Source organism: Suricata suricatta, chromosome 10 (assembly GCF_006229205.1).
Source record: "Suricata suricatta isolate VVHF042 chromosome 10, meerkat_22Aug2017_6uvM2_HiC, whole genome shotgun sequence".
Taxonomy (NCBI): domain Eukaryota; kingdom Metazoa; phylum Chordata; class Mammalia; order Carnivora; family Herpestidae; genus Suricata; species Suricata suricatta.
Window position 1 is genome coordinate 113,852,364 of NC_043709.1, and position 21,008 is coordinate 113,873,371.

Consider the following 21,008-nt stretch of genomic DNA (forward strand, 5'->3'; position numbering starts at 1 on the left):
TTAACTGACTGAGCCACCCATGCGCCCCAGGCTCTTTTCTTGTCTGGGAAAACTCTTGCAGTTGACTTTCTAAACTGAGTTCAAGCATCAACTCCTCCAGGGACCTTCCCAGGCTAACCCTCCAGGCTCTCTGTATCTTGTCAACCCTTACCTAGTTTACCTTTGAATTTTGGTTGTTCTTCTGGGCTTGTCTCAGCCGAAGGGGCATCTATTTCTTTTTTGTTCCTTAATTTTTATTGTTTGTTTGCTTTTGAGAGAGAGACAGAGTGAGAGTGAAGGAGGGACAGAGAGAGAGGGAGACAGAATCTGAAGCAGGTGCCAGCCTCTGAGCTGTCAGCACAGAGCCTGATGTGGGGGCTCGAAACCACAAACCGTGAGGTCATGACCTGAGCCAAAGTAGGACACTTAACTTACTGAGCCACCCAAGTGCCCCTCTCACCCCTTCCTTAAGATCAAAGGCAGAGAATGTGTGAACAGGATGAATTTGATTACCATTCATACAATGATTCTCATGTACCTTCCTATCTCCAGTGGGAAAATACTGTAATACAGAGGCAGGGGGAGTTAAGAATGCTTGAGTTGTCATTTAAAGAATGAAGAGCATCTAAAATGTAACAATGAGGGGTGCCTGGGTGGCTCACTTGGTTAAGTGTCCGACTTCGGCTCAGGTCATGATCTCGTGATTTTTGGGTTTGATCCCTGCATCAGGCTTTGCTGACAGCTCAAAGCCTGGAGCCTGCTTTGGATTCTGTGCTTTCCCCTCCCTCAGCGCCCCCCGCCCCCCACTCATGCTCTGTCTTCCTCTCTCAAAAATAAATAAACATTAAAATGCAACAGAATGAGAATTTGTTTGGTCATAGCACCTTATGTTTGCTATTGTGGTGACTTATGAGTGTAATAAGTAGGAAGAATGAGTTATCTAGGATTTTCTGATGAGAATTTTCATATACAGTTGACCTTGGACAACATGGGTTTGAACTGTATGGGTCCACTTATACACGGATTTTTAAAATGAATACAGTTCAGTACTGTACATGTATTTTCTGTTATTATTTTTTATCTAGCCTACTTTGTTATAAGAATATAGCATCTAACACCTATAACACAAAATATGTGTTAATCAACTGTTTATCTTACTGGTAAGGCTTTTCAGTCACCAGTAGGATATATCTGTAGTCAAGTTGCCGGGGAGTAAAAGTTACATGCTAAGGGGCTTCTGGGTGGCTCAGCTGGTTAGGTGTCCGACCCTTGGTTTTGGCTCAGGCCACGCACTCACAGTCTGTGGGATCCAGCCTGTGTCAGGCTCTGTGCTGACAGCAAGGAGCCTGCTTGGGGTTCCCTGTCTCCCTCTCTCTCTCTCTCTCTTTCTCTGCCCCTCGCCCACTTGCATTCTCTCTCAAAATAAACAAACTTAAAATTTTAAAAAACATTTTAAAGTTACATGCAGATTTTCCACTGTATAGGGGGGGCAGTTACCCTAATTCCTGTGTTGTTCGAGGCTCACCTGTACTCTTGTAGAAGTCAGGTGTAAAAATTCCAGAAGTGTATAGTTCAGCCTATTGCTCTAAGCACAAGCATGTCTTCTAATGCCTAAGTTGTAATGTGTTAGCATAGCTTAATGCAAATAGATAACCCATTTTCACTGGCTGGTTTATTGCAAACGCTGAGAGCCAGGTGTGGACGTGCTCAATTAAGAGGACACGTCAAAGTGAAAGTAGCAGTCACGTGTTTACTCAGTGTGGTAACACATGCAGCCGCGAAGCAGGAGAAAGGGCCTGCTCCCCCCTCTCCTGCTCCCCACGGAGGGACAGCTCATCAGCAGGACAGGGGATCCTCTTACTGCAGATGAGGCCTGAACACTAGGTCCCCACAGCCGGTTCCTGGGCCCAGGGTCAGGTGGCGCCTCAGTCCTTGGCCGCAGGGCCCCTCAGAGATCACGGGGCCCTGCACTGCAGCAAAGGTGCTGGGCCAAGCCGGCTTCCCTCCTAGCGCCCGTCAGGCAAAACTTGGTAAATGCCTTCTGTTGGACCTAAAAAAAAATATCACACAATAGTTTTTTTAACCAGCAGCAAGACTCCTTCGTTTCTGTGGCTGCATCTGGCCAGTAGGAGGTTTTATTTCTGGGCTCTGTTAGTTCCTAGTGACAAACTGGAGCAAGCTGAAAACAAAGGGGAGTTTATTGGAAGGTTACTGGAATAGTTTAATTTATGTATTTATTTAAACAATTTTTAAATGTTTATTTATTTTTGAGAAAGAGAGAGAGAATGCAAGCAGGGAAGGGGCAGAGACGGAGAGGGAGACACAGAATGTGAAGCAGTTTCTGGGCTCTAGGCTGCAGCACGTTCGAACCTATGAACTGTGAGATCATGACCTGAGCCAAAGTTGGATGCTTAACTGACTGAGCCACCCAGGCGCTCTTGGAATATTTTAAATAATGGAAGGAAGGGGTCAATGATAAAATTAAAGGAACGAAAGTGATTCTGGTTGAGCCTGGGAAGCAACTGGAACCAGAGTCCTGAACGTAGCCAGGGCTTTTCTCTCAGCCCTTCTCTCTGTGTGCCAAGTTCATGTGATCTTATTGTGGCCTGGTTGCCTTTGGCAAAGTGGTGACGTCACTGGAAAGTTAGTGGGGAGCTCAGGTAGTTAAAGGAATGTGACTATTAACAACTTCAGGGGTTCATGTATGTATAGCTTTACCACTAGCCCTACCTTTTCTAGCGCTAGTGGGAAAAAAAAAAGGCAGAAGAGAATTCTGATTGGCTGCTATCTTGATCAATCCCTGTGGATATGGACCAATCACTACACTTCCCTGGTAGACACAGGGCGTTGGGGTGCACGCTGTATATGGGGCATCATTTCCAAAGAAGAAAGGAATTATTAGCCCGAAAGAAGCATAGGAAATACCTCTAGACACACAAGAAATGTCATTTTGGTACTATGTCTAAGAATGTAAGGGATAAAGGATGAGAGAGCTTAGCACATAGCGTTTCATCTAACAAATAACTTGTTTTAGAGAGAGGAAGCACCAAGAGTCACTACATGGTTCAGTGACATTGGTTTTGTAATTTTTATTTATTTATTTTTTATTTATTTACAACAATTTTTTTATGGTTTTATTTATTTTTGGAGAGAGAGAGAGAAAGCATGAGCAGGGGAGGGTCAGAGAGAGGAGTCACAGGATCTGGAGACAGGCTCCAGGCTCTGAGCTAGCCGTCAGCACAGAGCCTGACATGGGGCTCGAACCCACGAACTGTGAGATCATGATCTGAGCTAAAGTCAGATGCTTAACTGACTGAGCCACCCAGGCGCCCCTGGTTTTGTAATTTTTAAAGAAATTCATCTGTTGGCTAGTGTTTCTTTTGAGCTCTTATATACACTGCCTCTCTTCTCCTTTACACACACACATGCACACACGCACATAGCACTGTGCAAGTCTCTGGATACAAAATGATTGAAAGATGACATTTTACATTTCTCCTTTGCCTCCCAGTGTTCTTCTTCAGTGAGCGAAAATTCTAGTTGAATAGCCCATATTACTAATGCATTACATGTGTCTCTGCAAGTATACTTGCTTTATCCAACCATCAGATTTTCGTGAAAGCCCAAGTGTTACTGTGTTGGCCCTGTGAAAAAGTTAAGTTTATGTGCTGCATTTTTAACAGAGTACAAGAAACGATGATCATTCTCGGCACATTAAAGGATCACAGATGCTCCCACAAAATGTTTCACTGCCGTTCATGAGGGCACTCTTGACTGTTTTATTGGTCGATACAGTCTTATTCCGGTGCTGACTGGAAAGGAGCTAGCGTCACTATTCTAGAACAGCAACCTTTGTAAAAACAACCTCTGTGTCTCTGACCAAGAATCCTCGCGCTCTGTGATGCCCCTCTGAGGGTGCCTCTCTCCCGCTTTCCTTCACCCCATAACCTGGAAAAAAGGCAAACCTCCTCCACTAGAAACAGGCTACATTCCTCCCCTCTCACTCAAGAAAAGGAAAATCTGTCTTTCTGGACTAGCTTAAGGAAAAATGTAACTGATCTCCCATGCAATTTGAGCTATTCTTTAGTCCCAAGTGATTTTATTACATTTGTCATCCTTTTGCCCCCTTTGGTGTGTCTCCTGATATCAAACATGAAATTTTCGGGGCACCTGGGTGGCTCAGTCGGTTAAGTGTCCGACTTTGGCTCAGATCATGATTTCACAGTTTGTGAGTTGGAGTCCTGCTTCGGGTGGGTTCCGCTTTTCTCTCTCTGCGTCTCGCTCACTTGTGCCTTCTCTCACACACACATACACAAAATCTTAAAAAAATTAGAAAACATGAAAATTTCTACCACTGGGCACTTGATCTCGCTTAACCAAATTTCCTCCTTTGCCTGGCGTTTAAGGAGTGACTAACACCACTGGACTCCAAAATTCCCCACCTTGGGAAGGAAGGATCGAGTTTTCCTTCCAAGGTGCACACAGCATCACTTAGGACCTCAGTAACAACTCCCATGCTTCTTGAAAGAATTTATGTAGTTGTTTTAACTCTTTATCACATCGTTAGCATGTTGGGAGACATAATGTTCCACTTTCCTAAGAAAGTAACACCTTTGGGATGCCTGGATGGCTCAGTTGATTAAGCATCCCACTTTGGTGCAGGCATGATCTTGTGGTCTGTGAGTTTGAGCCCCTCATTGGGCTCTGTGCTGACAGCTCAGAGCCCGGAGCCTGCTTCAGATTCTGTGTCTCCCTCTCTCTGCCCTTCCCCAGCTCACACTCTATCTTTCTCAAAAATAAATAAATATTTAAAATGTTTTTTTTAAAAGAACACTCATTTCCATAAGCATTGTAGAATGGCAGAGAGCAGGGTTCCATGAGGCAAGTTACCCTGTGGCTCCCAGTTTCCCTGCCTGTGAAGTAACAGAAGTACTGATCTCACAGGCCATGGTGTGGGTTAAATGAGCTGATCCATGGGAAGTGCTTGGAACCTGCGTCAAGCTTAGGAAGTACTCAGCGTCAGCACTGTTCATCCCTGGATTTAATCTCTGTGACGCTGCTGGGTGTCATGGGAAGAATACTGCACTTCTGGGTAAAGCAGCTGGGTTTCCGTTCAAATCCTAGGTCTTTACCATGGTTTAGGCAACCCACTCAATTTCATGATCTTTGGATATCAAAGTGGATTAACACCACCTGCTTTAATCATAGGACAGTGGAGTGGTGAGAATCAAAAGAGAATGCATTACGAATGTCGTCTATAAACATGAAACCCTTATTTTTACACCTTGTGTTCTGTGGTTTGCTTCCCTTGTACAATTCTAAAATTATTATTTTTTAATGTTTATTAACATTAAAAAATGAGCGTGAGCGGGGCAGGGGCATGAGCAGGGGAGAGGCAGAGAGAAAGAGGGAGACAGAGAATCCGAAGCAGGCTCCATGCTCTGAGCTGTCAGCAGAGCCTGACGCAGGGCTCAAACTCACGAGCGAGCGGTAAAACCATGACCTGAGCCGAGGTTGGATGCTCAACCGACTGATCCATCCAGGTGCCCCAACCCTTGTACAAATCTGACACCAGTTCTGTTGTGTTTGGCTTTTCAGCACTACCAAGAAATTCTCCACCACCAGCTGGGTGTCCTACAATTTAATTTAGTTCTGACGCTATCTACCTAGAGACAACACAGATTCCACAGGTTCAGGCCTCAGTCCCACGTGACTGTCACCCTCCCCCATTCCAGAGGCCAATCACCAGCCCCAAGTTGTCCCCTGTGCTTCTGACCCACTGGCTATGCATCAGAGGTTTCCATGACCTCCACGTCATGTTCCATTAACTCGGTGGAGTGGTTCAGAGACCTTGGAGAAACATTTTGCTTACTAGATCACTGGTTTATTATAAAGGGATGTAACTCAGGAAGAGCCAGATGGAAGAGATATGTAGGACAAGGTATGGGGTCAAGGGATGAACGCACCACTATCCCCCCCTCCCCAGTCTCCATGGGATTCCCAACCCAGAAGTTCTCCGTTCTCCGTGCCCCATCCTTTTGAGTTTTCACGGAGGCTTGGTGACATAGGCACAATTGATCACATCATTGACTGTGGACAATTGATTCAGCCTCCAGCCCCTCTCCTGTCCTCTGAGGTCAGGGAGGTGGGACTGAGGTTCCCACCTTCTAGTCACAGGTTGGGTTTCCGGCAACAAGCCCCCATTCTTAGGAGCAGTCCAAAAGTCACTTCCTGAACAGATTCAGGTATGGTGGAAAGGATTTGTTATGAAAAACAAGATACCTTTATTGTTCTTATCACTTAAGAAGTAACAGGGGTATTAGGACCTCTGCCAGGAAGAAGGACAAAGATCACGTATGTATTTCTTACTTTAAATGACAATATCACACCTTGTCATCTGGCTTGCAAATTTCCCTTAATGATGAAGTCCCTTTTTTGTGCTAATTTGAGTTTGGTTTCTGTCATTTGCAACCACAAGAACAGGTCTGGGAGATACTCTGAGAAGTCTGTATATCCGTAGTTACTTTATCCTGACAACAAAAGCAAGGTTTCTGGATCAGAGGCAGACTATATTTATTTTTAAGAAAACATTTTTTAATGTTAATTTATTTTTGAGAGAGACAGACAGACAGAGTGTGAGTGGGGGAGGGGCAGAGAGAGAAGGAGACACAGAATGGGAAGCAGGCTCACAGAGCCTGATGCAAGGCAGGAACTCACAAACCACATGATCATGACCTGAGCTGAAGTCAGATGCCCAAACGACTGAATGACCCAGGCGCCCCCTACAGGCTATTTACTTAAAAAAATATCTTTACCCTCCGTCCCATTTTACCCCTTGGGGCAATGCAGAGGGCAAGTGTCAGATCACACACATCAAGGGGATCTGTACTACAGAAGAGGAACCCCCAAGTTATAATTTTTTGATGCTTCATAGGGTCTATTGTATTGCTGCCCTTGCCCCTTCAGAGATGGAGAGAAACCTTAACTTTTTATTAAAAAAATTTTTTTTAATATTATTTTTGAGTGAGAGCACAAGCGAGTGGGAGAGGGGCAGAGAGAGAGGGAGACACAGAATCCGAAGCAGACTCCAGGCTCCACACTGTCAGTGCAGAGCCCGATGTGGGGCTAAAACTCACGAACCGTAAGATCACAACTCAAGCCAAAGTCTGATGCTTAACTGACTGAGCCACCCAGGCGCCCCCAGCCCTAACGTTTTAATGATTAGCATGGCTTACAATGCCTTCTACTCTGATGATTAAGTATTTATTGTACACAGAAGCTGAACAGAAGGCAGATTGTGAAAGGGCTGGCCAGAAAGAGCAGGGGACGGAGAGGTGCCCTGATGAACGGGGTGCACACAGGGGCCAGGGGTCAGGAGATACTCTGGCCTGAATGTTTGCATCCTCCCCAAATTCATGTGTTGGAATCCTAATGCCCAAGGTAATGGCACCAGGAGGTGGAGCCTTGGCAGGTGCTTAGGTCAGGACAGGCCAGCCCTCAGGGACGGGGTTAGTGTCCTTAGAACAGACCTCACAGAGCTCCCTAACAGGACCCTCACCTGACCGTGCTGGGGCCCTATCTCAGACTTCTGGCCACCCATCTGTGTTTTTGCCATAGCAACTAAGATGCTAAGTGTAAAAGGTCTTACAGGACTCATTAGCCAGGTCTCTGATACCAGAACACCAGTATCAAACAGGTCACAATGGCTGTAAAGAATGACAAAAACATTTACCAGGGATTTTGGTGTTTATATCCACAGCGTTGAAAATATACTTTTCGGCGGGGAGAAGAGACCTGTGATTTCTGCTTTCCCTAAAGGGCTGAGCTGACTCTCTCTTCCACATCTGGTACGTCAGCTGCCCCTTCTCTACCTATTCCGTGGATCCTGAAAACCAGGTCATGGACAGGTCCTCCATGACGTCAAGTGTTGTCATAAAAGTCCCAAAACATAACTGCAACTTGCTTTAATTGTAGTGTCAACTTAGCCAACAAGAAATCACGGAAAATGCACAAGCCTCCAGTTAAAAGTTAAGTCCGGGGAGGAAATGCCAGCATGGTGACTACAGTTAATACCATCCGTGTAGTGTACCTGGAAGTTGCCGAGAGGAGACCTTAAACGTTCTCATCACAAGAAAAAATATTCTGTGACTGTACGTGGTGATGGATGTGAACTTGATTAACGTTGTGAGCATTTCACAGTATATAAAAATATTGAATCATGTTGTGCAACGAATATAATGTTCTATGTCCATTACACCTCAAGAACATCTAAAACAAAAAAAATTATGCAATTTCAAAATGGTTGAAAACTCATCACACATTCCTATCTATAGCTCTACTCATTTTTAATCCCCTGTGCTCCCAATTCAGAGGTGAGCAAGAGCAAAATTTAAAAGAGGGCAAACAGGGGTGCCTGGGTGGCTCAGTCAGTTAAGCATCTCACTTCGGCTCAGGTCATGATATCATGGTTGGTGGGTTCAAGCCCCACATCAGGCTCTGTGCTGACAGCTATAGCTCAGAGCCTGGAGCCTGTCTTCAGATTCTGTGTCTCCCTCTCTCTCTGACCCTCCCCTGTTCATGCTGTCTCTCTCTCTCTCTCTCCATAAAATAAATAAAAACAGTAAAAAAATTTTTTTTAAATTTTAAATAAATAAAAAGTAGAAAAAATAAAAGAGGATAAACACAAGAAATCATACAAAGTTTATCACGCTGTTGGCCTGATTATTTTTAGGTTTTATGGGCTATTTCCTTTTTGATTCTGGTCTATTTCCTGGGTGCTTTGCCTCACTGTTCTAGCATTTGTCTGTGCTAGCTTGCACGAAATAAAGTTCTGAAGCACAGGCTCTGTTATTTAAGTGGTGTTGCATATCCCCTTGCATGGGGTAGCATACTCTTTCAGAAAGCCCTCCCCCATCCCGCAGCCAGACCTGCCCCAGGAGAAGGAACGTGGTCCTTTTTCCAGCGAGCATTACCATCTTGCACTAAGTTAGACTGAAACCTGGAAAGCAATTGCACCTAGATTTTCTTCTGTGCTAAGTAGAGGTTTCCATGTGAATTTTGAAAAGCTAGAGACCAGGTGAGAGCGTCAGGCAGACCTTTGTTCCTACACTGCTACCTTCTGGCTGGTCAATTGCTGAGGCAGACTTTTGAGAGATGACTCGAAATGTCAGGAATCTTGCAAGCCAGAGGTTAGACAAAGCCATTCTTAAAAAGCATATTCAGGTTTACAAATACTTTAATTTAAAACATATAATATATAAATAATTAAAAAGAATTTAAAGAACAAAGGTACTAAGTACTTCAAGTGCATCGTGTCCTAATTATTCACTGCAGTCCATTCCTGTCATTAGTGGTAGTCCCTTTCTGTAAAGTTGCCTTGAACACAGATTTTGTGAATCCAATATTACAATCACTGTAACCTGAGGAAAGACAGGGTTAGGTTCCTGAAAGTGTCTGGTCACATTTTCATCAACTGAGCAAACACAACCTTCTTTGATGGGTGTTTCTGTTGGAAGACATCTTTAATACACGTTGTTGACACTAACATTGAACTCCTAGCCAACAGCCCTCTGACTCATGCCTGAACAACATTTATCTACTACATGTATTCTCATGCTTCTCCGTGGTCTGCGTGTCTGTGAATGACCACAAGAGCACAGTGAGGATTGATTTCAGGATTACAGATAAGTTTTAGCAAGTGGGCAGATTTACAAATATGGAATCCCCAAACGATGGGGCTATTTGATGTACATTTGATGATGCTTTTGGGGTCATTTCCCTTCACTGTATCTTTTTTGGTGGAAATATAACCCCGTGCTACTGTGTACCTCTTTCCAAATCCTGCGAATGGGGAGGTCACTCTATTGTTTGAAAGTGACCACGTGGGAGTATTCATACCACGGAGACTGGCAAATGCTTTAAAGAGAGGACAGATTTGCCGATTGTCTAGATTTAAGAAAGACACAGGGACAATGTTAATAATTCAGATTAAACGGAAAGTTGTACCATGTCTGGGACCATTACATTGAGACTAGCGCAGAAAATTGAGGAAATACTTTCCTAGTCGTCATACACTATCATCTGCTTCAGCAAAGAAGTCACTCGGTGACTGATGAACGAATGAAGTTCTGACGTGTGTCTTTGTTGTTTGTTTCATGTTAATTATTAATGTAAAACAATCAAAAGATGTTCATTTCAGAACTACAACCCTTTTGTCAACTGCAACAGGCTGGTTATGACAAAAATCAACAGAAGTGTTCTGTGGCAATCAAGTGTCAAACGGAATTTACAATTACTTATTTTACTATGATTTGCAAGTTGTATCCTATATATCCTTTATCAGGACCACTTATGACTTTAAATGCATTCATTTCCAGAGAGCTGGTTGTTTAAGCAACATCCCACTGATCCTAATGAGTGGCCTTGCTTCCTTCACCCCCAAGCCTTAATTTAATCAGATGTAAAACAAAGAACGAACATCACTTCCTCCCAAGGTTTTGAGAACTGAATACATGATTGTTTCTGGTATGGTTTCTAGCGTAGAGACTCAACAAATAACCGTCCCCAGGTCCCTACTCACCTTGTCTGGAGGACAGAACCGGTGTCTGAGTCCTTCTTGTACACACAGCCACGCCATGTTCCTAGAGCGGGCCCTGGGCAGCCATCTGTCTTCTCCTTAACAGGCTCACCACTAGGTGGCAGAAGCAAGATGCCTTTGATGGCTTCAGTTCTTCAGACAATATAATTGATTCGTAATAATGAGACGTGGTTTACTCTTATGGGGATAGAAAGAACATAAATGAAATGTTTAAATCCGTAGTCACAGTGCTCTGCCTAGACAGTTCCCGTCTGGTCATCAGTATGGGTACCCTGAGCAAAGACATTATCCTCTGAGCCTCTTTTCAGATGAGGGTAAAGCGATGTAAGAGTCACATCTGGCAGAACCCATTTCCTTCTGGCAAACCCACCTACACTGCCTTGTCTTCCTACGCACAGAATGTCTTGTGACCACTGCTGGGTGCTCTGTACTTTCCATAACCATGGCCAACCCAGGTGTGTCCTGCCTGATAAAGAAGCAGAAAAGGCTCTCTCCCTCCAAATGTCCCACCAGATCTCCCATAATCAGTTCTGATAGATAAACACGTGACCTACTTTTCACAGGTAATACACATGGTAAATGAGGCTTTTTTGGAAACTGAGGCTTTAAGGAGACGCTTGCATTGGTAGCAGCCTTCGGCAGGGCGGGAAGGGGCTGAGAGTCTCCTAGTCATCTATGTCTGCCCCGGGATATTCTTGGAGAGGCCACTTACTTTTCCTTTGGAAGGCAATTGACAACCGGCCTTTATCAGTGAAGTCTGCATGCGCTCACCTGCCGATTGGTGAGAATGTTTACTCCCAACTTAACAGTCCCTCACTTGTTAAACCACAGACCCCCATTTATTTATTTACCTATTATTATTATTTAAGTTTATTTATTTATTTTGAGAGACAGAGAGGCAGAGGGGCAGAGAGAGAGGAGAGGGAGAGAGAGAATACCAAGCAGGCACCACACTTTTGGCACAGACCCCAAAGTGGGGTGCGATCTCACGAATCTGGAGGTCATGACCTGAGCCCAAATCAAGAGTCTGATGCTTAACCAACTGAGCTGCCTGGGTGGCCCAGACTCCCATCCATTTAAATGCCCCAACTCTTCAAGGAATCTCAAAATTTTTTCCCCTTGAAAAGCAAAATATATCAACATTTGAGGAAGTAATAAAAATCAATTTGATCGGTTTTCTGTCCACGTGGAATTCACAAATAAAGATTTTGTAACGACGCTGTTACTGTACACGTAGCTAGCTTAACGTGTTATATGCTCTAATGTCTCCATTAACGATTGTGACTAATGGCTTCACGCAGCTGGGATGGTTCTGGTCATTTTAATGAAATCTTTTGTAGCTATTCCAGGTGGATCGATACTGAACATCAAAGAACACAGTAGTTTTTTGTAATGTGCAGACAGTTTTCCCTATCTGAAACACAAGATGTCACCTTGCATCCTAGAATACACTAAATAAACATAAGGTGGAATTTAACCTCAGCATAAATCCCTAGGTGTCTACCTTGGAGGCTTTGAACAAAAGTCCAACAACCAGCATTTCAGACTGCCGAGAAACAAGGAGCACATTCGAAACAGCGACTCCAAAACAAATAATGGCTCAGAGCGAATGAAAAGGACCACGAGATAGGTTTTTTTTTTCTTCTTCAGCATTTATTTTGAATTTTCATTTTTGGATAACCAAGCAGCTCTTTAAGGAGAATGCACAGAAGAGTCATTCTGGCACTTTTGGATAGTACATACGATTTCTGTAATAGTCACATTCACTTGCTCAGTCCATACTCCGTGTTTGGTGAGCAAGTTCAGCCCATAGGATTCCCGAGTTAATACATAACCGTATATACAAACAGCCAATGAAACCATAACGGTGGCTTGTGGCTGAAAGGATGGAGGAGGGCAGGGGGTCGCTAAAGTGTCCTCTAGTCTACCTTAGCTCAACAGAATCCACGTCACACATGGGCACTAGAGAGAACACTGCGCTGAAATGAGAATTCGGAGCACAAACGGGCACTTGGCGGCATGCAGCTTAAAGAAAAGGGGTATCATTTAATAACTTTATAAAATCCAGGCAGTTCAACGAAAGGAGTTAAGAAAAAAAAAAACAAGAAGGAGAAGAAAAGGTGAGGGGACTGCTGTTGTCACTGTAAAAAAGGCACTTGGAGTTAATGGGACCAGAATTGAAGGGCTCTCAGCTGATAAAAAAACTTCAGTACGATTTCATTACAAGGCTTGGATGTTAAGAGATGACACTTAGGAATTCGGGAAAGGAGACACCGAAATAAACCACCGAGAAGCGGAACAGATGAAAACCAACAAATAAAATCTTTTACAACCAAATTGTGTGTGTGTGTTTTTTAAAGCAAACGAAAAATGAAACCTAACCAAAGCAAAAATAAACAAACAAAAACCAATGAAACAAAAACAACAACAACAAAAAACTAAGCAAACCAAGAGCAGGAAGCAGTGCTGCACAGCTTTCCTTGGAGATAATGCATACCTCGAGACATTAAGTGCTATGCTAATTTCCCAATAATAACGTCACAGGAGCATTATCGTGATAAAATGGATTCAAGCAATGTGAAAAGGGTCTCATCTGTTCCCAGAATCCGCGGGAGAACTGAGGTTATCAGCAGAGCCAAGCAACATCACTCGTGGTTTCTCAGTGTCCTGGGTTGGGGGTGGGGGGGAGGAGTGGCGGGGCGGGGAGACGCGTCGGAGACGCAGGAGCGACATTCAGACTCTCCTGTTCGGCCATCTCCCTGGAGGTGTGGCGTCCACAAACATCATCCGGTAACTTGAATTCCGTTCTAACATTTACACAGTGAACCGAGATGCAGCGAGCTTCCGCCTCCACGGCTGCCGCTGCTCTACGTCATCTGCAAACCGGGTAACCGCTTCCCTAAGAAAAGAATTTTTGGCAAGTGTAGTGCGTTCCGCCGACGGGTGGCGCTGTGACGGCTCACTTCATGTTAAACGCCATCAGGGGTCTCTCTTCCCGCTTCTGCCAGGGGCTCTTCTTGTCTTCCCCTTGGTCCTCCTCGTCCTCCTCTTCGTCATCCTCCTGGGCTGATCTTCTCGGCTCGGGGCTGGCCAGTGGCTCCGGGGGGACGTCCGAGGTTCGTTTCGTCGTCTCCTCCTGCAGGCTGGGCAGCTGGCCACCGCTTCTCCGGCCAGAGCCGTCCAGCAAGCACCGCAGGGCACTGTCCTCGGGGGTGCAGACCGTGGTGCCGCACTCGCTGCCGCTTTGGTCCATGTCGTCCAGGTACACGAGCTGCGTGTAGGAGGCGCTGTCGGCCGCCCGCGGCTCCTTCTGCGGATGCTCCTGGACGGCCGGGTGGTTCTGCGCCAGAGACAGGGGGTCTCCTCTTCCCTTCCGGGCTGATTTGGGCTCATTCATATCCACGCCGGAATCCAGACTGGCATCATTGCTTCCGTTCCTTCCAGCTCTTTGGAGATCAATGTAGGAATGTCTAACGTGCGCATTGGACCTGCCGTCCAGGGAGACGAACCACGCCCGGGGGTGGGGGAGGGGCTTCCCCCCTCCAAGCTCCATCAGAGCCTTCTCGGTCAGGAGCTGGACCTCGCTGTTCATCTGCGCCAAGGCCGCATCGTTCAGGGAGGCCGGGATGGAGAGGGACTCTGACATGGATGCGCCCTGCGGGGTCCACTCCCGGCCGCCCGCATCCTGCAAGTGCTGCTGGGAGATTGCCTGGCAGGACAGGGGCTGCGCTTGGATCTGGGAGGAGGGGTGCGGGAAGATCCCCGCGTGGGGACTGGAGAGCTCAGCCTGCAGTCTTTCGATCTCCAGCTGCTGGTCCGCTGGGACCACCAGGGGCTGGCCCACATAGGAATGGTCCCCCGGGAGTTTCATATAGTGCGCGGGGATGACCAAGGCAGGTAATACCTTTCTGTAAACGCTGTCGTTGACCTGGTCAACGGAACTACAGCAGATCAACTGGCCCGGTCTCGGAAAGGACGTAGGTCTCTCAAGGTGGTCCACAGACCTCGACATCATACACTCGGTAGGCCTGCGGTCCAGCAGCTGTTCCTTTTCGGGAGATGAAGGCGCGGGGTACATGTGATCCTGAATGGTGAGCTTGCTTCCCGTGGAAATAAGGTTAACAGAGGCCTGCCCGTCTCTGTCTTGCTTTTCAAACAAAGGTTGGGACAGCATGGCATTGTAGCTTCTTCTGTACTCACTGTTGCCAGGGGACTCACGGCCTTCTCTTTCCAGAGGTTTCCTGGACTTTAAGGGGAAAATCTCCACGGACTTCTGGTACTCTTTGCCCAACGTCCCACTTGGTGTCAGGTTATCAAAGGAGATTTGGCTCTTATTCTCCTCCTTGTGGGAGAGGAGCTCTTCTCGCGAGCTGAACTCTTGTGAGGTACTGTAGGAAAGCTTCAGCACGGGGGTGTGCATGTCCGCCTCTCCGCTGGAAGACATCATTTCTAAGTGGACCCCACTCATCAGCTCCTTTGGCCCAGGGGCATCCGGGCGGCCGTGGCCGGGGACAGAGAGCGGACCAGGGAATTCTGACTCCCGTCGTGAAAACAGCAAGTTGATGTGAGACATGGACGTCGACTGATCTCTTTTGGAACTCTCGAGGGCCGCCGGAAGTTGTAGTTTTCTGTGATGTTGACGAGGTTTCAAGCATTTCCGCCTGCCATCAAAGATAAAAATCCAAACCCAAAGGTTAAAGATTCTCATAGCGCTATCAAGTTCCAAGCAAGATCCTAATTCTCAGTTCCCACGGGAAGAAACAAAACAACTAGTCAGCAGCCAGAAGCCTTCTCTCCCCACACCCGCAGCCTTATTTTGATTCAGAACTGCACAATCTGCAGACTTCACCTTCAGGCTTTCAGACATACAACCAAGTTGTTTGTTCAAAAGTGGTTACCCAAGAGTTGACAGCAAACGTTCTCACAAACCGAACAGGCGAGGCATCAAAATAAAGAATTTTAGTTCTGCTTTGTCCTTGAGTATATCATCTCTTAATCAGTGTTTAGGAATATCCTGAATGAATCATGACTACTGTCAAACTTAAAGGAAAAAAACCCAACTCCCCTTATAAGCAATCTAGTAAGCGGCATGCCCCTCACATCCTGTTCATTGGTTTGCAACTTTAAGGACTTTAAGGACAAATGTTCAGTTCTTCGAGATTTTTGTCATGAGACCAAAAAGGACCTCGGTTCAGAAAAAGAAAAAAAAAAGACCTCAATATCAATGTCTGCACAAGAAATTCCAAATTAAAAAAGATATTGCCATAAAGGGAAAACTTTACCTGCAATAATATAAAAGGAGACACAGCAGAACCAAAAGTATGAAAGCCATCCCTCCTAAAATGGCCAAAAGAAACACCGTGTGATACGTGGTAATGTCCTGTGTGGCAACGGGACCTAGAAGGTCAGAAAAGGGCATTTTAGATTGCAGAAAAGCTTTAAGGGGTACGAGGGATCATTAGCTGAGAGCATATGTTTTCCTTCCTCCCCCTTGCTGGGGCGGGGTGCAGGGGCAATGCAAACGCCCTCTGGATGATGCTGACAGATCACTGTAATTTCAGTGAAAAGGGATTACCACGACCATTGTGACCACTGCGCCAGAGCAGCTGTGCCGGGAGCCGTGTGAATACACAAACACTACCTGAGGTGCTAAGTCCTTCTTTAGCCCACAAGAGAGCTGCACTCTAAATGCGTGATCTTTTAATACAAGAAAACGGATGTATGATAACATAATGAGACTCTTAGACGAGAGATGGCCTGAATATCTGGGGATTTTATACTGTAGGAGGAAAAAAAAAACCCCACAAGATTTTATTCTCACTTTCCCCGGATAATTATTATTGTGTGGAGAGCTCTTTGCCTAAATGAACAGTTAAAATGTAGGATATAAAATCGGCTAGGACTTAAAAAAAAAAATCCACAGCTTATGATGGGCTTTCAAGTGTTTCTAAAATGCCTTCCATTTTTAAGAATAAAGACTTCCCCTACAGTGCGTTTTCAAAATGGCTAACCTCATGCGGCCACAGACCTCCTTCAGAACTTATAAACAAGGTATTAGAGATAAACAAATTTTCTTTTTAATTTACGTTAAGAATCCCAAGACGAGGTTTAACACTAATAAGAATCTATCCTAATGGCACTGACAACAGATCGACAGCAACAAGAACCTCCCCTAATTATAACATTTGGGGACATACTGGTATCCAGGCACTGAAGGAAGGGATAGAGTTTTCCATTAGGTCAGATTAGCATGGCTATCATTACTACGCATCACAGTCACCATTTACTTACTGATTCTCAATATTTTAAGGGATAGATTTCTTCAAAAATCTTTGGAAGCAGATCACTGAAGAGCTAGATAAACCCAAAGAGGTTTACTAGTTTTTGACAATAGTGACATGACTTAAGCTCAGAAGGTTAACACTATTCTCTCCCAAACATAATTCACTTCAATGGGGGGTTAGATGGAGTTAATATGCCCTAAAGCTGGAAAACTTCATCATTCAGAGAAACCCTTTTATTTTTTATTTTATTTATTTATTTATATTTTTTTACCAAGAAACAACTCCCGTGGACCTAGGCAATGCCTTGGCAGGAGTCATGAAGAAATTCAGGGTATACATAAAAATCATTTCCAAATAATTCAAGTTCTGTCCTTTAAGCACTTAAACGTTATTATCTTAACTTGGGCCGATGGAACGCTCCATAAAACTTACAGTTGTACTCAATTTCCTTCTAAACTGGAGAATTAAAGAAAAAACCCTAATTATTTTCTTGTTGGTTTTGGGCTCATGGAGGCACAGCATCATTGTAAATTGTTTTAATAAAAGGGATGGCTGTGAGGTTACTAATGGATGTGTTTCTACATTAAATGCCACCAGTGGCCCTGTCATGTACGCTTTATAGATTTTTGTCTCCTTCACTGCTAGGAAGGGTTGGTGGACCTATACCAAGCTGTTCTCTCTCCCCTCTTTATAAAGCATATATTAATCTGTGGCACCATGGGCAAACTGAGACTCACAGTTGTCTGAAATATATCTAATTTTTTTGATATTTGTTAATTTTTGAGAGAGCGAGAGACAGAATGTGAGTGAGGGGAGGGGCAGAGAGAGAAGGGGACGCAGAACCGGAAGCAGGCTCCAGGCTCTGAGCTGTCAGCACAGAGCCAGACACAGGGCTTGAACCCACAAACCGGAGATCATGACCTGAGCCCAAGTTGGTGCTCAACCAACCGAGCCACCCAGGCGCCCCTGAAATGTATGTAAAATGAAAGTTAACTGTAATGCATGGGCTTTGTGGCATATATTTGGATACTCCAGGAATTTCTTTTCTTTCCTTCTTTATTCTTATTCATATTCTAGATTTCTGTGATTTGGAGACGAGCGTTTCTGCACCGATTTGTGCCTATGTTGCTACAAGAACGCTATCACCAAGGGAAACAGAATCTTAAAACACAGATGGGAAATGCACACTTTCTCAGCCTGGGAACAGAAAGTAAATGGGGCAGTTTTCTCGGCACCTCTCTCAAATCCGTTACCTCGGGAATGTGAACGTCACTCCAGGGGACTGTTCCGTTGCTAAAATAGTTTGAACTCCCATTTTCGAACTGCCTTCATGACGAAAGGCAGCTTTTAATCACAGCACATTTTTGACCTGGCTCAATTCCTACTTTACTCACCAGACCTGGATGCACATGGCATTTAGATGTGTCGAAGAAAAATCAAAGGGACCCTCTGGGCATGAAGACTTGCCACCAGTGAAATGTTTCACTAACGAAGGAAGGCCCAGGGATACAGATTCTAAAGGCATTTTGAGCAACAGAAGCCATTGCTGGAAAGAATTCTCTCAAGATGATTGTTTTAGCAAATAATTTTAGAATGTTCATGCAGATAAATTAGGGTATGTAGGTTAAAGACTTTTTTTAAAGTCGTGCTTTAAAAAATATGAGTTAATTTACATATCCTCAATGGAGATGATTATTGTTTTAGACTAAAGCAACCAGCTTGTTTCTGAACCTTTGGGAAAGGCCAAATCAAGCTTTTTGCCCCGCGAAGGCCCCACTGGTGACTGTGCGTTGGCTGCTCTGAGGAGTGCCCTTCCCTACATGTTCTCTCCCAACAAGCCACCACTGTTTCAGGAATTCGGGAGGAGGTCTACACCGCCCCTGTGGGCTTCAGATTAGGAATTCCCTATGGCAGCTGTCTGAGCAAAACAGACACAAGACAGGAGTATATTCTTATTTATCCTAGACGGGAGCGTTGCAACCTGAACTCCCCTACCCCCACAAAATACCTTAGTTTCATCATTTGATTTTCAGACTTTCACCATTTTTTAAAAATAATCTCAGGGCACCTGGTTGGCTCAGTCAGTTAAGTGTCCGGCTTTGGCTCAGGTCAATGATCTTGTCATTTGTGGGTTTGATCCCTGTGTGGGGCTCTGTGCTGACAGCTAGCTCAGAGCCTGGAGGCTGTCTTCGGATTCTGTGTCTCCCTCTCTCTGACCCTCCCCTGCTCACGCTGTCTCTCTCTCTCTCTCAGAAATAAATAAAACATAAAAAAAAAGTAATCTCTACACCCAATGTGGGCCTTGAACTCACAGCCCTCAGATCAAGTGTCGCATGCTCTCCCGACTGGGCCAGCCAGGTGCCCCTTTTGACCATTTTTGAGTAACATGAGGTCTCCCTGCTGAAGTTAGGTTTCCAAAGCATACTTAGCCTGAACCCTTAAAGAAATCAGTGCCCATCATCGCAGGTGTTGGCTTTGTGTTACCTGGGTTGGGAGGAGACATGGCTGCCACCCAGTACCCCAGCTGTGGGGCAATGTACGTCCACGTCCGCTGGCTACCTTCCTGGTGCACGAGGCCCAGCCCGCTCTTCAGCCACGTTCCTGTGGGATGCAGAGAACACTTCAGCTGCATGCAAGCTAAACCCTATTTAGGGCTTACACGTACTGTGTAAGTCACCTTAAATGTCGTGCTTGTAACACACTGGGTAGCCAAGATGGTCCAAATGTCATCTAGGGCTTGTGTATACCTTACAAGAGAATTCTTTTCGACTTGTTTGAGGGATGAGGGAAACGTTAAGTTTTCTTTGCTTTTCTGATGAATTTACTTTCCACCACTTTCTCAAACATCCCTGCTTCCAAACTCATAATTCTACCAGAATGCTTTGGAGTTTAGAAGTAGAATAAAGGTAGCACGGTAAGGGGGGGAGTGGAAAGAAGCGGGGGCGGGGGGGGGGGTAAATCCAGCACTGTTTCTACACTTCATTCTCAAGCAAATAAGCAAATTTCCTATCCCAGATTATACACGGATTACATCGAAATTACTTAGGAAAGTTTAAAAAAATATACAGACTCCTTGGTCTTAGTTTTGCAAATTCTAGCCCAGGAAACCTGGCTTAGGTGAATATTTTAAAAAGCTTCCAGTTGCTTCTGATGCTGGGAAATACCAGATATGTCCAGGTCTGAACTGTCTTTTTCAGTTATTAGTCGGTAGTTAGCATTAACAGGCTATGTACAGGCCGGTCATAGCAGATGTGCCTTAGGCATGTTGGAATTCTCACCACAACAGAATAGGACTCGTTTTCTTTTTGGACAAGGACCCTGGAGATGAGGGAGGTACGGAACTCTTCAAAGGCCCCTCAGAAGTAGAGAGCAGAGCAGGAGCACACCTACACTTGCCTGTCTGTCTGTCCTTGGGGCCAGTGCTATCTTCTGCTCTACCCTGCTGCATTCTTCTATAAACTATTCTAACAGTTGTTGTCTTTTCCACTTCTTAAGTTTTCCACACACAGACCCATCACCCAGAGTTCTGTGGCTGTTACCTGCTGGGCACCTTGCTTTGAGGCCCATGATGGCACCTGGCAGCAGAAGACAAAGGGGTGCTGGCCAGGCCCCCGGAGCAGGACAGGCACCCACCCAGCCCACCAGTGTGGAGGCCTTGGTCAAGTAATTTTGAGGGGCTCCTTCTCTGCCCTGATGCCCACGTGCTTCACTGCTCAGCTTGCTCCCATAATCCCCCACTTCCTGAAATGGCCAGGTGTATAACTATGTCCACTCAAGGCCTCAACGCACCAACTGTGCACCAACCAATCTCCCCTCTTGTCTCCAAATCCTTGCCCTTCCCATGTATGCACGTCACTGAGGTGTCAACAGTGGATTATTCTACCCTGGAAGAAGGAGACAATATTTGGCGCTGGTGCTCCAGCCTACCAGTTGCCATAGCAACACTGACATGCAGTGGCTGGAAAGGAGCCCATGGCAAAGCCTCCCATCTTGCTCACCTCCTCCACTGCTCAGATAGCGGTTAAACAAAGCGGAAGAAGGGAGAGGCTAGGTGTCGGCAAGCGCCTTGCATTGTCTGACCTTCCCAAGCAACAGGCTGCATCACAGCTGGAGAGGATCTCCATTCCCATTAGACAAGAGGAATACAA

General features: G+C 45.3%; 1 protein-coding gene and 2 long non-coding RNA genes across 3 annotated transcripts in view; 1 reads left to right on the forward strand and 2 right to left on the reverse strand.

Moving 5' to 3' along the window:
- The first annotated feature begins 7,766 nt into the window (after positions 1 to 7,766).
- On the forward strand, positions 7,767 to 8,195 carry LOC115303637. Its single transcript, XR_003914157.1, has 2 exons — positions 7,767 to 7,826; positions 7,954 to 8,195. It is a non-coding gene; the product is annotated as an uncharacterized LOC115303637 (long non-coding RNA).
- Positions 8,196 to 9,196: 1,001 nt separating this feature from the next.
- On the reverse strand, positions 9,197 to 10,659 carry LOC115303863. Its single transcript, XR_003914275.1, has 2 exons — positions 10,559 to 10,659; positions 9,197 to 9,398 (listed from the first exon to the last, which is right to left on the reverse strand). It is a non-coding gene; the product is annotated as an uncharacterized LOC115303863 (long non-coding RNA).
- A 1,544-nt stretch (positions 10,660 to 12,203) lies between these two features.
- FAM171A1 (family with sequence similarity 171 member A1) overlaps positions 12,204 to 21,008 on the reverse strand; it is a 92,385-nt gene continuing 83,580 nt past the window's right edge. Inside the window, exons 6-8 of the mRNA XM_029955575.1 lie at positions 19,345 to 19,461; positions 15,859 to 15,973; positions 12,204 to 15,237 (exon numbers count right to left, since the gene is read on the reverse strand). Coding sequence (XP_029811435.1) covers positions 13,536 to 15,237; positions 15,859 to 15,973; positions 19,345 to 19,461 — 1,934 coding nt within the window. The 3' untranslated portion in view covers positions 12,204 to 13,535. The remainder of the gene's footprint in view (positions 15,238 to 15,858; positions 15,974 to 19,344; positions 19,462 to 21,008) is intronic.